This window comes from Macaca nemestrina, chromosome 7 (genome assembly GCF_043159975.1).
Source record: "Macaca nemestrina isolate mMacNem1 chromosome 7, mMacNem.hap1, whole genome shotgun sequence".
NCBI lineage: Eukaryota > Metazoa > Chordata > Mammalia > Primates > Cercopithecidae > Macaca > Macaca nemestrina.
Genome location: NC_092131.1, coordinates 97,081,163 through 97,096,004, shown reverse-complemented (window position 1 = coordinate 97,096,004; position 14,842 = coordinate 97,081,163). Strand labels below are relative to the sequence as shown.

General features: G+C 36.5%; 1 protein-coding gene across 2 annotated transcripts in view; it reads left to right on the top strand.

Annotated features, from left to right (window-relative positions):
- LOC105479363 (multiple C2 and transmembrane domain containing 2) overlaps positions 1-14,842 on the top strand; it is a 262,013-nt gene that overhangs the window by 104,625 nt on the left and 142,546 nt on the right. For both annotated transcript variants that reach the window (XM_011737316.3, XM_071100616.1), the window contains 4 exons: positions 5,395-5,537; positions 6,311-6,387; positions 6,921-7,032; positions 11,185-11,220. In XM_011737316.3, coding sequence (XP_011735618.2) covers positions 5,395-5,537; positions 6,311-6,387; positions 6,921-7,032; positions 11,185-11,220 — 368 coding nt within the window. The remainder of the gene's footprint in view (positions 1-5,394; positions 5,538-6,310; positions 6,388-6,920; positions 7,033-11,184; positions 11,221-14,842) is intronic.

Sequence of the window (14,842 nt, the reverse complement as noted above, 5' to 3'; positions counted from 1 at the left end):
TGAAGTATATTGGATCATTCAGTTCTCAAAATGATCCCTTGAAGTTGATAGTTTTCTATCTCACAAGTGAAGATATTACAGCATAAGGAAACTGAGTAAATGGCCCTCAGTTATATAGTTAGTAAAAGGAAGGTCTGAGACTTTAATTCACCATGTCCATCTAACTTCAAAATTTATTCATTCATTCATCACATAAGTATAATCCATCTACCAGGCATATTAGGCACCTCTGGTCATTAATCTTACCTTCCAAAGGAGCTTTGATTTGGAGAAATTTCATAATATACTCATAGGTGGTCCAAATAATGTTTTCTTTTTTTTTTTTTTTTTTTTTTTTGAGACGGAGTCTCGCTCTGTCGCCCAGGCTGGAGTGCAGTGGCGCAATCTCGGCTCACTGCAAGCTCCGCCTCCCGGGTTCACGCCATTCTCCTGCCTCAGCCTCCCGAGTAGCTGGGACTACAGGCGCCCACAACCGCGCCCGGCTAATTTTTTGTATTTTTAGTAGAGACGGGGTTTCACCGTGGTCTCGATCTCCTGACCTTGTGATCCGCCCGCCTCGGCCTCCCAAAGCGCTGGGATTACAGGCGTGAGCCATCGCGCCCGGCCAAATAATGTTTTCTATATTTAAATACGTTTGTAAAATATGGAATAGAAAAGTTTAAGGTGTTTTTTGATTTTGTTTGTTTAGAGAGACAGGGTCTTGCTCTGTTAGCCAGGTTATAGTGCAGTGGCATAATCCTAGCTCATGGTAAACTCTAAATCTTGGGCTCTAGCAATTCTCCTGCTTCAGCTTCCTGAGTAGCTAGGACCACAGGCACATGCAACCGCAACCAGCTAATTTTTTTTTTTTTTTTTTTTCCCGGTGGAGATGGGGTCTTACTGTGTCACTCAGGCTGATCTCAAACTCCTGGCCTCAAGTGATCCTCCCGCCTTGGCCTCTCAGAGTACTGGGATTATAAGCATGAGTCACTGTATCCAGCCTGTTATTTGTACTTCATTTCTTAACATAGTTTAATATTTTACTCTATATTATGAAAGTTGTAGGCTAGGAAATAGTAAGCAGCTTTTTAAAATGGTTTAGATCACATACCCTCTCCCATCCGTGGAGTGTCTCTCGAGATGAAGTTCTATGGAAGTGCTTTTAGGGCATTTTCTGAAACCGTGAGTAGGTCCTTCTTGTGGTCTGGTCCCAGCTTTCTCCTCAGTCCTCAACTCTCTGTTGCTATATTTTCTCAGCTACCAGGTTTCCTAGCTTTACCCTCTTTCTTCTTTATTCTAAATTATAAGCTGCTGTCAGATTTATATTTCTAAATCTTGGCTCTGAACACTTTAGCCTGCTGCTCGTGAGTGAACCTGAATTTCCTTCCCTCTTCGTATTAAAATAATTCCAGATGAGCTAAAGGCTTAAGTGGTGAGGAAAAAAAAAAAAAAAAAGACTATAAAATCAGTGGAAGAAAACATAGCTGAATTAATTTAAAATTTTGTACAACATTGCTTCTAAACAGGATGTTAAACTACAAAGCCATAAATACAACTTAGGTAAATTTGATGAAATAAAAATGAAAATCACTTATTGCCAGAAATCACGTAAGTCTAAACAAATTCTGACGAGACTTATAGTCAATGGTTGATTGATTTCCATAATGAAGGGGCTCATTTAAATCCATAAGCAAAAGACAAAACCGTGGGCCATTCATATTCATTTCTCCAGCAGTTTCATTGTTAAAATTTTCCTCTGAATATAATCGCTTACGGACTCCAAGATAATTATAGAAGGATGCCTATTGCAGTATTGTTTATACTAGTTAATAAAATTGGAAAAGATATTAATATCCATTATTTAGTAACTAATTACATAAACTAACACAATACCATGAAAATATATTCGGTTAGTTTTTTAAAAAACAGTTGATCTATATTGCTGGTATGAGCAGAGCTCCAAGGAATGGTAACTGTGAAAGCATGAGTCCACTAAAAACAATTCCATTTTTTTTTCCTGTAAAATGCCCAAGAAACTATATATGGTGGGTATATTAGACAAGTGAGAATCAATGAAGAGTACTAGAGTAGAGATTTTACTTTTCATCCCTTTCAGAGTTGTGTGCATCTATTACTTTTCTTAAAAATTAAAAAAAAAAAGAGTACAAACACCTGTATTTATTACAGATTATAAACTAAACTCCTTATTTTGCCTTTATAGGCTACTTGGGCCTCTGACTCATCTGTTTTTTACAACTTTATTTCTCATTGTATGTTCTTCCCTTAATCTCTGGATAGATTGAAATGCATGCTCGGCACCACACCACTCTAGTCATTTTGAGTCTCCTTTCCTCCTTCGCTTTTAGAGCAGATGCCTCCTACTGGAATGACCTCCTTCTCTGCCTGTTCTGATCCACCCATATTTCCACTCCCATCTTCTTTATTGCAGCCTCCACTGGTACTCCAGCTAGAACTAATCTTCCCCACCTATGAGCCATTATCATTCCCAGGTTCACTTCTGTTGGGACACTTCCTTCTTGAACTTTGTTTTATATGTCTGGGTTGCCTGCTGCCCCTTAGGTGAAGAAGAGCAAGATCTGGGTTGGATGCACCTTGTAACCTCCTGGAGTGCTCAGCACAGAGCCACACTCGGAAATGGCTGGAAGCTGTTTGTGGCTCATTAGCATGCCTGACAGATGCAGCATCGAGGGAGACATGATGACCCATAGTGTCAGTGGGCAGGAGTAGAAACAAGGGCTGTCACATGTGGTTGTTAGGAAGGGAAGTGGGTGCAGCATTTTTAGAGGACTGATGACTGGCTGTTAGTTTTGCTTAACATATATATATGCGCATATATATGTATGTATATAGATACATGTATGTGTATATATATGTACTGCTGTGTGTTTGGAATGGAGCAGGACACTAGGGCCATGAATGCTTAACATCCTGATAGTCAGTCTACGTTTGAAGCTGAGGGACTCCATCAGGTCCACATGGCAGAACTGGTGACGGTCCCAGAATGGAGGCACCGTCTTTGGACTCCTGGCTTCATTCTCCTCGCCGAATACCACACTACCACAAGAGCCTCATTGTGTCTGAAGCTCCCAGTGAACAAGGTTAAAGTCCACCCATTCAGGTGTCATCTCATCATTTGTATAATCTGGGAGTTGCATTCCTGAGTGGCCGACCCCTTTTCAGAAGCTGCCTAGTTGAGATGTCACTTCCCTGACAGTGAGGCACTTAGGCTCAGAGAGAAAAATCACAATGTGCTCCCCCTTCTCTCAAATTTTCCCTAACAATTAATGCGGCACTAACTTGACACCCTCTTTCCTTGTTTGGCTTTGTAAACCCCGGTCCCTTTTTCTATTAATTCCAGACATTAATATTTTCTTTCACGCAACTGCCGCCATTCACCCGTGAAACAGTTTGAACATTATGTAGCTGTCAAGATGCCTGGGGATTACCCAGTATGCCTTGCCTGTGAGAAACTGACACCACTGAGGCCTAGTTTTGAGATGTTTATTTTGAGAGTACGCTGACAAGCATGAAGGCCTGATCCCAGAGTGGCAATTTCATTTAATTAAAGGCCTCTTTTTATTATAGTTTTCCCCCACTTTTTTATATATATATATCAGAATGACTGTTAAAGTCTGCCTCGCCAGAGGTGTTCTCTTCTGCTGTAGGAGGGAGGGGGTGGGCGATTGCACTCTCACTAGTGAGCATTACTCTGAATGGCTGTGAATGCATTCATTTTTGCTGTTCTCAGAACTGCCCCTGAACACGGTGTGTGTGCGTGTCTGTGCGTGTGTGCGCATGCATGTGCATGTGCATGCCCAAGTTTAAAATAAAGACTGATGGGCTTCCACTCTTATGTTACCAAACTTAAAATGTGAGATTTGACTATGTATATGTATATATTTGCAGCTAATTTAATTTTTGTTTAAAGTTAGTACCCTGGCAATACTGCAAGGCTGACTTCTCAAAATCGTGCCTTACTTAATCTAGTAAGGCTTTTAAACCATGGCTGCTATTTTACTTCGTAGCGATGTTTATTTCAGTTCAAATAGCTGGGAAATGGAGTGCATTCCATTTTCCGTAATTTTTAGTACTGGAGTTAAATGGAAATAATAAAAGGAGCTGAAAAAAGAAAAGAATGAAGTGTAATGCATGATGGATATTAATGATTTGATAAATGTAGTGATAGAGTAGCCTAATTAATTTTTGATGTGATATTCCTAGACTATATTGGCTTGATGTTGATATCAGCACTTCATTTCAATAAATATTCTGGGGGCCTGTCTTGGGTACTGTTCAAGGCACAGGGGAGATCCCAGTGAACAGACCGGGCTGTTGGTCTTTGTATGCTTATTCACTGCTGTGTTTCAAAATTAGCTATAGAATCATAACTCCCCAAATCAGATTTTCTTTCTTTGTAGCGTTATCAGCTGGCCTTCATTTAGCTCCTCATTGGTTGCTCATTCATTTGTGCCTTCTTCATCCACCACTTACTAGGTAGTAATGAACAAGTGTATTCCAAGCATTGTATCATGAGACGCACATGCATGTAACACACGCACAATACATAACTCATGTATTATGTTTTGCAGGCATTTTTTTTTTTTTTTTACTTGCATTGATCTGAAAAGTGTGGAGGAGGGTCTGCCATCAGCCCTTCTTTTTGCTTTGGGCAGAGTGACTAGAGGGACATTATTCATTTCTTTTGGCGTCTGTTTCAAAGCTCCCGGGGAGGAGCTGGGCAGGTCAGCGGTGTCAGCGCTGAGGCCAGCTGAGGGCCTGGCTGGTGTGGAGTTCAGCTGGCCTGGCTCAGACAATGTTGGCTGCTTTAGTGCAGGTGCGGGGAGGCAGCAAAGAATGGCAACTTTGTCAATTTAATCTCTTACGCCTGCAGTTTCACTTGTAGCCCCAACGTGCCATCTTTTGAGCCAGTGATTCCAGAGATTTATTTATTATGATTATATTTTCAAGTACAGGATTCTGTTGAATCAGCCATCTGGCTAAATGTTTGAAACTGATTTCTTTCATTTTGCACTGACTTGCTGCGGTTCCTACGAGGGGGTGGGCTTCCCCCTAGGACTTCTGACCCTGTTAGCTGGTGCTGGTAGATTTTACTTCTTGAATTTTTGTGACTAGTATAGGGATGACCTACGAACAAAGAAATGAAACAAAAACTACTCAAGGAGCCCGTTTATATTCTACCACTAAAGGGAAAAAAGTATTATTCATTTATCCCAAACTGTTTCATATCTCCCTCTGTCCTCCACCTCCTAGGCCTTTAATCTCTGTGCAGGGAGACATTAGCCTGGGGAGTGGGGAAAGGATCTTTATTTAGTGAAGGTCTCAGGCTTTTACATGTATTTTAAAATTCTGTCTTGTTTTCTTTTTCTTTTAAAGGCACAAGTGATCCTTATGTGAAATTTAAGCTGAATGGGAAGACGCTGTACAAAAGTAAAGTCATATATAAGAACTTGAACCCAGTATGGGATGAGATAGTGGTATTGCCAATACAAAGCCTTGATCAAAAGCTACGTGTGAAGGTAATCACAGATGGCTTTCAAATATGCTCCTTTATTAAAGACATTTCTCAGCAATTTCTCATGTCCTCTTAGATGTGAACTTGCCAAATTAATTCTTTTATTAGGACAGATTAAAATAATATAGAAGAAATTCCTTATATTATTTGTTGAAACTGTATGTTTCTCTTCGATCAATGAGATACACTCCAGTGAAAATTAGAGTGAAAATAATATCTACATTGATTGTATTTCAGTCTACCAAATGTGGAAGAATTATTACTGGTACTGCAGTGGCGACAAGTACTAAAGCCTTTCTCATTAGGAATATCTTTATACTTAATAGAGCTTCAAGCCACCAGTTGTAAGCATCAATTGCTACAACATCTGGGTTAAAACTGCATGAGTTGAGTGCAGGATGAGATTGCTATAGAAAATTTAGCAAATTTCTATTTAATTGGCAGATCTGCTCACTGTGGAAAATACTAAATTTTAATGACAGACTATTTAAACTACAGAGAGTGGTCCATTGTGCATAACATTTCGGTGGATATAAATACTGCCTTAAAAGAAATTATTGCTGTTATTTTGATCATAGCAGGCAAAATGGACAAGATTGAATAATTTTGTTCTCTGCGTTGGCTTGACTAAATTTCTCTTTAACTATACTATGCAAAGTATTTCAAGATCTGAAAGACTGATTTCAAAATTTCCAACCTATTGCGTTTGTTAATAATTTGATAAACTTGATTGGTTTACCATAATAATGTGTTAATTGACCTCTGTCCTCTTTGTAGGTGTATGATCGAGATTTAACCACATCTGATTTCATGGGGTCTGCATTTGTAATTCTCAGTGATCTTGAGCTTAACAGGTACCGTATTTTTACTTTTTAATTGTTATTGATGAATTTTAGAGGGAACTCACGATAATGTTAAATGGTGCTTGTTGAGGTCAAATGACAACAACAACATATCTAAACAAATGAAAGAGAACTTTAAAGTGTTATAACTCTCAGTGTATTTTTAAGGATTTTTGCTTTCTGGGTGCCAAATATATTAGTCAGATGTTAAATATTTTATAATGCATTCTAAAGTGTATATTGAATTTCATACTTTGATTTGTTAGTATTCAGTTTCATTAACATAACTTAAAATTAAAACAAGTGTTTACATTTTATTTGGGTGTTAGGGGAGGGGGATCATTTAACCAACTGTTGAATTAAGCAATGCCAGGTTCTCTACTCTGAATATAACTGTTTTATTTTCATTAAATTTTGTGCTTTCTTAACATTGTGTCTAATCCTTATTCAGAGGTAGGAGACTTTTGCCATAAGCTCTTGTTGCGTGTAGGTCAATATAGTCCTGTCAATAAGTGGTAGCATTGTTTGTTGCTTTTTGGTTGTAGAACAACTGAACATATTTTAAAACTGGAAGATCCAAACAGTTTAGAAGATGACATGGGAGTGATCGTCTTAAATTTGAACCTAGTGGTAAAACAGGGTGATTTCAAGAGACATGTAAGTGGGACCTTTTGTTCTTTTGAAACCGCTCATTTTGTCCTTTTGAAGTGGCTCACTGCAATTGTCCCTTGATAGCTAGCAGATGACTGATATATTTGCAATTATTTTAGGAGGGTTCAACATTTTATGGAATCTTAAAATATCTGTTTTTTAATACAATGCTCTTTGAGGCACCGGCAAGGAAATTGGTTAAGGAATTATTTCTTTTATGTTATTAAGATGATCAGGCTTACATTTGCAGCATTTTGCTTTCTTCTTTCACTTTTAGCTACCAAGTTTTCCATTGGGAGTTCTTTTGGGAAGATACAAATGTTAATGTTCTCTGGTCTAGTACCTGCAAATTTCTAGTTGATATAGTACCTATCAAAGAGGTCTGTTACATCAGTGAAGCATTAGATTTTGTCACAGTATGATTGGGACTCTTCTTATAAGCAAAAATGTGGATACAAATCATAATCTTATTTTATTTGGGATTATATCTAAGACTATATTAGAACAAAAGCATCTTGGATTATGACTTATTTGAAAAGTATTTTTAAAGCCAATTAAAATACCTGTTTTTTAAGATGTGTTATCATTTAGCATGTTTATAATCCAATATAAAAATATGAAGCCTATTTATAATTAGGTCTCCAGTAATGCTTCTTGAATTGAGGCAGTGGGGTAGGGGAGGAGAATATTTTTCTTTTGATATCACTTATGCTTTTAGTTGTAGTTTTTTGTGATGAAAATCATGATTGATTTACTAGTAAACTTGTAGAAGATAGTTTAAAGCAGTAAGAAAACTGTAATGTGCCTTTTCGGTTGCCTTTTCAAGATTCAACTAAATATCTGCTATTTTTAATTTGAATTCCTTTTATTACTTCTTTTTCAAAAGTGGCACTGTTGGCACTTGGGACCTCAATAAAAGAGAGATTTTAATGTTAAAATGTCTTAAATTAATGTTGAAAATAAAAGTATTTTTTCTCACCCCACCTAAAGAAGTAGGGATTTTCTTTAGTTTCTTCTTCATCTTCACAGCATTGCTGCTGCATCTGTGACTCTGGGTTCAGTGTCAGTGATACAGTAGGTGACCGGTGACTTGAGCTGGGGGCCAGGTTATAGCATGTAATGTAAATAGTTATTTGTCACATGGTTGACAACTTGCCAGCTGCTATCTTCAAAAATTTTCTTATATATTCTAGTGGGGTTTATAAAGGTAGTTGATTTCTCCGTGAAAATAGCTGCATATTCAAATGACTGCCTTTGTGAATTTTTCTATAGCACATTAGATTATGTTTCGCAGTAATATTGGCACTTAAAAGATATTTAATATTGTCAGAATTTGGAGTTTTAACATAACACCATTTTAGTTTCAATTTATTTCAAATTGCAGAACAGTTAATACTAGACACAGCTTGGAGTTGTTTTTGTAAAAGATCTCAAAGAGACGATCTTTTCAGGGCTTAAGAATAGCCAGTTTCCTCTCAGTGTAGGCCTGGTTTCCTCTGACTCCCCACCTCCCATGTTGAAGACTTTGTCAGAATGTCTGTCCTCTCACTCATGTGCTTCCTTATTTTCTTTTGTCTTTGTCTGGCAGAAGCCTAGTGTACAATATATTGATTATATATACACACACAAATATATTTTTATTCCCATATATATGTACACACACACATATATTTATCTTGTATATACACAAATATATATTTATCTCCATATATACATGAATTTATCTCCATATATACACATACATTTATCTCCATATATATACACATACATATATTTATCCCCATATATACGCATATATATTTATAAATGCATATATATCTCCATATATATACACACACACATATATATTTATCTCCATATCCATATTTATTCAAGTTGGATTTGTAAAGGTAGTTGATTTCTCTGTGAAAATAGCTGCATATTCATATAGCTACCTTTGTGAATTTTTATATCCATATTTATGGATATGGAGATATATATGTGTGTGTATATATGTGAATACATGTATATACACACCTATATACACATATATATGGATCCATATATACATATACATATACACATATATGAATATATACATGTACATATGGAGATAAATATGCATATATATAACATATATATAATGGAAAATAGAAAACTGCCTACTTTCTTCTGATTGATAGTTTTTTTCCATTTATATATTTGATCAAAGAAAATTAATTGGGGAATAATTTATTCTGGGCCATGTGTGATTATTCAGCTAACGGTGCATATTGGGAGCCCTTAGGGTAACATAGATTATCAGAATCTTTGTTCTTTTCATTGAGTTTGAGTTAATATTTAAAGAGATTTTTTATATTGGGATTTTAAGTGAGAATGACTAGCATTTGGGACTGGAAATCAATAGATTATTTAAGTGAGATAATTTGTTCATAAATTTCCATTTTAATTTAAACTCTGGTGGAGAGATTTCAGTTTAAAGTCTCAGTTTTTTAACCCGTTTTTCTTCCAGTCATCTTTGAGGTAGCCTTTGTTGCTTTAGAACCAAGCTGACAAAAATCTCAGTATGTACAAAATGTTTATGAATTTACTCTTGTGTCCAGGGACTTAAATGTATATGAGAATGGTGCAGGCAGAAGGGAAGACATTGGCTAGAAGGCTGACAAACATGCTCTGTGTTCTTTTTCATGGCAAAAACAGGAAAAAATGTAGTAGCTAAAATTTTGGGCTCTGTTCTCAGACTGCCTGGGTTTGAATCCTAGATCCACCAGTGGTCTGGTTAATTCAAAGAATTATTTAATCTCTCTAAGCTATAGTTTCCTCATATGTGAAACAAGGATAAAAAGAGTGTTTTATAGGGTTAAGATCAAAATTATCAAATATGGTGCTTGGAATTGGGTAGAGACACTCAATATATGGTATTTGGTAGTATTGTAGGAAGTGAATAATAATAGTCATTTTCCATTAATTTATTTACATGCTTTGTTTTATATAATTGTTAAAAAAAATCAAATGAGTTCCTGTATGTCAAAGGGCCTAAATAGTCCTGTGTACCTAAAAGATGGTAATTAATTTTGGTGGTTGGTTTGGGTGAAAATATCTGTCACTATTTCAGGAAAATACAAAAAAAAAAAAACCCAATATTAATATCCAGATAATAGTACCTATAACTCTGTTGTATGCTGAATGTTGAACTCACAATTTCACTGGGGGACATGTAATTAATGAAGAATATTTTTCAGTCATTTCTGTACCAACATTTCTAGTTGCTGGTCAATGCAATGTAAGTGGATTTCCCCTGAAGACTATTAATTTTCTGGTTTCTAATGTATTGGGAAGACATATTGGCAAAGTGGACTGGTCATTTACCTAAAGGTATTTTTTTCTTAAGAAAAATAGTAAATGTGATCTGCTCAATTAGGTTTATAACTGAGTTGTAATCTCCCAAATGGATCCAAGTTGTAACAAACAGTTAGCTGGTTAACCAGCCAGAGTAGAGCTTTGCAGTACTGAATGGTGATAGGAGTAATGAGAGAGTTTTGCTTGGAGAGAATTTGTAGACAAAATTCAGCAGCCTTAGCATGACAGAAGAGAGATCAAAAGAGAACAGTGGTGAAGTTTCTTGCTATTTAGAAATTTTTTTCCTTTTCCTTAGATACTGCATTAGCACATTTTCTTAATTATGCAATACTTACTCATATTTTTTCTATTGTTTTGAATCCTGAGATTTACTCAAAGTAAATGGAATTATTTTTTTCTAGCATCTAAAACTAGGGAAACCTAAACATCAACTATTAGTAGTCATGAATTTCTTAAACATTTTTATAATATCTGAGTATTTCAAGCAGAAGAAACCTTTCTATTTTTTTAGAGAGAAAAATATGTTGTTTTAAGATAATTTTTAAAAATGTACTTCCAAAGATTGAACAGCATTTTTATGTCATTGCTTTTTCATACTGAATATTTAGAGAAAATGATATAACACGACACATACATGTGATTTTTGATGTTGTTTCTATTTTCTTCCTCATATGTGCTTTCTCTGTAACCTCAGAACTTGAATATTAATTATCTGAATGTAACCTGGACCATCTAACATAATATAATTACATTGATAATGATTCTATTTTCTTCTGTTTTATTTTGCCATTTTCACCATTCCACGGACACAATCTTTAGCGTTGGTCAAATCGGAAGCGATTAAGTGCCAGCAAGGTAAATATACTTTTTTTTTCTTTAGATCATTTGGTTAAAAACTTTGTCTTTGTAGCAAACACAAATGACTACATGATAGATATTACCCAGCCTTTACGTCGAACAGAATTATTTTCCTCTTTCTGCTGTTATGAATAAGAAAACAACCTTCCTTTAAAAATTTTATTTAATAAGGGTGTTGCCAGATGTTTGAGCTGACTCTTGTTTTAGTGGTGACATTTTATATGTACTGGCCATGTTAGAGTGTTACACTTCATTAAGCTTGGATTATTTAGAGTTTAGCATGGTTAGATTTAGTCCCTTTAGGAAGTTATTTGCCATGAGATGGAAACTAGCATCGGTGTTGTAGGAGCAATGTAAAGATTGAAAGAAATATGTAGTATACTTTTTAAGTCTCTTTAATGTCTTTTGAAAAAGCCATTTATATCTTCAGTAAAATTTCCTTTAAAGCTTTCTCATGAATTGCTGATTTTTAATTTTTTACATTGCTAGAATCTTTTTAAGCAATTATACAATTCTGTCTGATTTATAAAAGGTGCACGAATGCATTATTAATTTATGAAGTTAGTAAAATAGCCAATTGTAACATAAATGACTAAATGTGAAAATTAGTGTAAAAATCAACACAACAAAAAAGTATTTATAACTTAATTTAGCAGCACTGCTACTTTGTAAGGAGAAATAACAACAAAATAATTCCTATGAAGTGATGCAATTTTGAGACTATTCCTTCAGTTTCTGAATTGTGGTGGTGGTGGTGTGTGTGATCGGAAGATGTACAGATGATCTCAGTGAATGCCTGTATTTGCACACACACATACATGTGCATACAGATATGCCAGCTCTGATTTCTAATGTCACTGTACCTCAGTTGCTTATTTCTCTACATAATAAGGAGTTTGAAACTGGGGGCACTTCCAGCTCAAAGGCTGGAGTTTGGATGCAGATGAGAGACCGTGAGAGAGAGAGAGAGAGAGAGAGAGAATTTTAAACTGACTTTTACTAGTCACTTAAGAAGTAAGCAAACTTTAAATTTTGCTTTTGAAAATATGCAGGAAACAAAGTTCTGACTCATACTTACTAAAATATATACCTTTGCATTTTGAACACTTTAAAATAATTCTCATAAGGTGTTTTGTTGCCATATGAGTTAACTTGGTTCCCAAGACTCTGTTTCTTTTTAGTAATAAAATTAATATTCAAGAAATAATAACATGGAGCCATCTCAAAAATTCCTTCAACGTTTGCCTTATTCCTTTATAGTCACTAGAGGGTAGAAGAACATCATTTCTCACCACAGGACAAAGCCCAGCTCTCACTCTCCCATATTAAGAGTTTCTGTAACCACCCAAAGCAGTAAAGTTTCCCAGAATGCTTTGGGGAAGCCTGACAAAGCAGTATTTTCTCGTTTATTGATTCTGCTCCTGCACTAAAACACTGGTACTGTACATCAATAACCATCTTTAGTTAGGGAGCTTTGGTCTGTGGAAGAGCACTGGCAGTTTGTGGAAGAACATAAAGGCTAGAAAGAAAAATTGTGAGCTTGGGGAATATTGGAGTCTAGGGAGGACAGGAGAGGTTATGGAAGAATGGCTAAAGGAATGAGGGGGGATAGAAAAAATGTTGACGACCTGGATAAAGTTATCAAAAATATGAAGCAAGCAGAAGATCCCGGAGAGCAGTATTTATATGTATACTTCAGAGTTGTGTCTTAGAACTGAGCTGTTTGTCTTTTTTTGCTTTTTTCCCATCACGGTAGTTTCTCGAATTTGACTTCAGTGCACTGGGCTCAGGGATATAATACACGCCCATCCTGAGTATACATGTTTAATAAAATTCTAGATAAATAAAGTTCACTTTATTAATTTTTGAAAGCTACTATCCTCTTATTCAAGGCATGCAAGTTGTATTTTGCTGAGAAATTTCAATTATGTTGACTTTTTGCTTCTGAGAATGTACAGTTTTAAAGAGAAAAGTCAGGTAGTGTCTGATTTGGCTTATGGAAATTAGTCACATGGAGACTTTATAGACACTTGATTAGCAATCTGTAAAAGTAGTTAAAATACCCTGGTCGGCCTATCTTTTGGTATTTTTAAATTTTAAGGTTCTATTTTAGGATTTCCACATTGTATTTAATATTATGTAATAATTTAACATAAAGAAGATTACTTGGCTTTGAGTATTAAAAATTTTACTAGTCCTAAGTAATGTACTACCTAAAAAGATCATTGGCTTTTTCACCTGAATCTTTTTCTTATAATAACTTTATTTAGATAATTTCTTCTTAATGCCATACATCTATAATTTTGCATCATCCAAAAGGTTCCTGAATGGTCTTTGTAGATTCTTTTTTTCAACTGTTTTCTTACTATTTGGCCCTGGATTTCAGTATAGTAAATACAAGGAGATTGCCTTTAAAAATAGGTTCAGGTTTCACGCAAAAGCCTTTTAAAATGGGCATTTAAATAAGAATTGGGAATTTGATTTAGTAGAGATGAGTTAGACACCTAGTTCTCTTTATGTATTTACTATATACAATCTTTGGTGTGACCAGATTTGTTTCCAAGCCTTATTTCCCTCTTTTCTAATTTGTGTAACAATTTGAGAACTAAAAAATATTAACAGTGGTTATTTACCTTACATCAAATAGTCTAATATAAAGACAAAAAAGCAATGATAAAAATGGCTTTGACAAATTACTGATTGTGTTCAGAAACTGCACATATTCTGTTTCTCTCTCTCTCTCTCACACACACACACACACACACACACACACACATGCACCCCACACAACCCCTGCGATTATTTGGGTGTCTATAGGTGTTACGTCTGACTACAATGGCTATTTAGTTATGGATTATCTTTACTTTAGATGAATTTTCACCGAGATAATTACGTACTCTTACATAGCCTCTCTTTTGACTCTCTGTTGTATATATTACTATGTCTGCTGTCTAAAGTAAGAAACATGACTTAGACTAGCGTAATTTTTTTTTTTCTGCATGAAATTAATTGACTAGTAGTGCCGATTGTTGGCCTGTTTGGTTTTATATTCTTTTATTTTGGTTCCTGTCTGTTATTGCAAAGGCTGACCTCTGCAAGATACATTCTCTAGGCACTCCTATCAGCTGGCCTCCACCTGGCTACGTACACTGAGAGGACAGTCATAGCATTTGGAGGGAATCAATCTCCCTTCCCCTCTCCCTCTCCTCTCTGCCTCTCCTCTCTCCCTCTCCGACCCCCTCTTCATCTCCACCTCTCTGTCTACCTCTCCCTCTACCTTTTTCCCCTTCCCCCCTCCCCTTTCCCCTCCCCCTCTTCCCCCCTTCCCCTCCCCCTCTTCTCCCCTCCCTCTTCCCCCTCCCCCTCTTCTCCCCTCCCCCTCTTCTCCCCTCCCCCTCTTCTCCCCTCCCCCTCTTCCCCCTCCCCCTCTTCCCCCTCCCCCTCTTCCCCCTCCCCTTCTTCCCCCCTTTCCCCCTCCCTCTCCATCCCCCTCCCTCTCCATCCCCCTCCCCTGTCCCTTGTCCCCTCTTCCCACTCCCCTCCCTTCCCCCTCTTCCCCCTCCCCCTCCCCCCCTTCCCCCTCCCTCTTCATCCTCCTCCCCTGTCTCCCTCTCCCCAT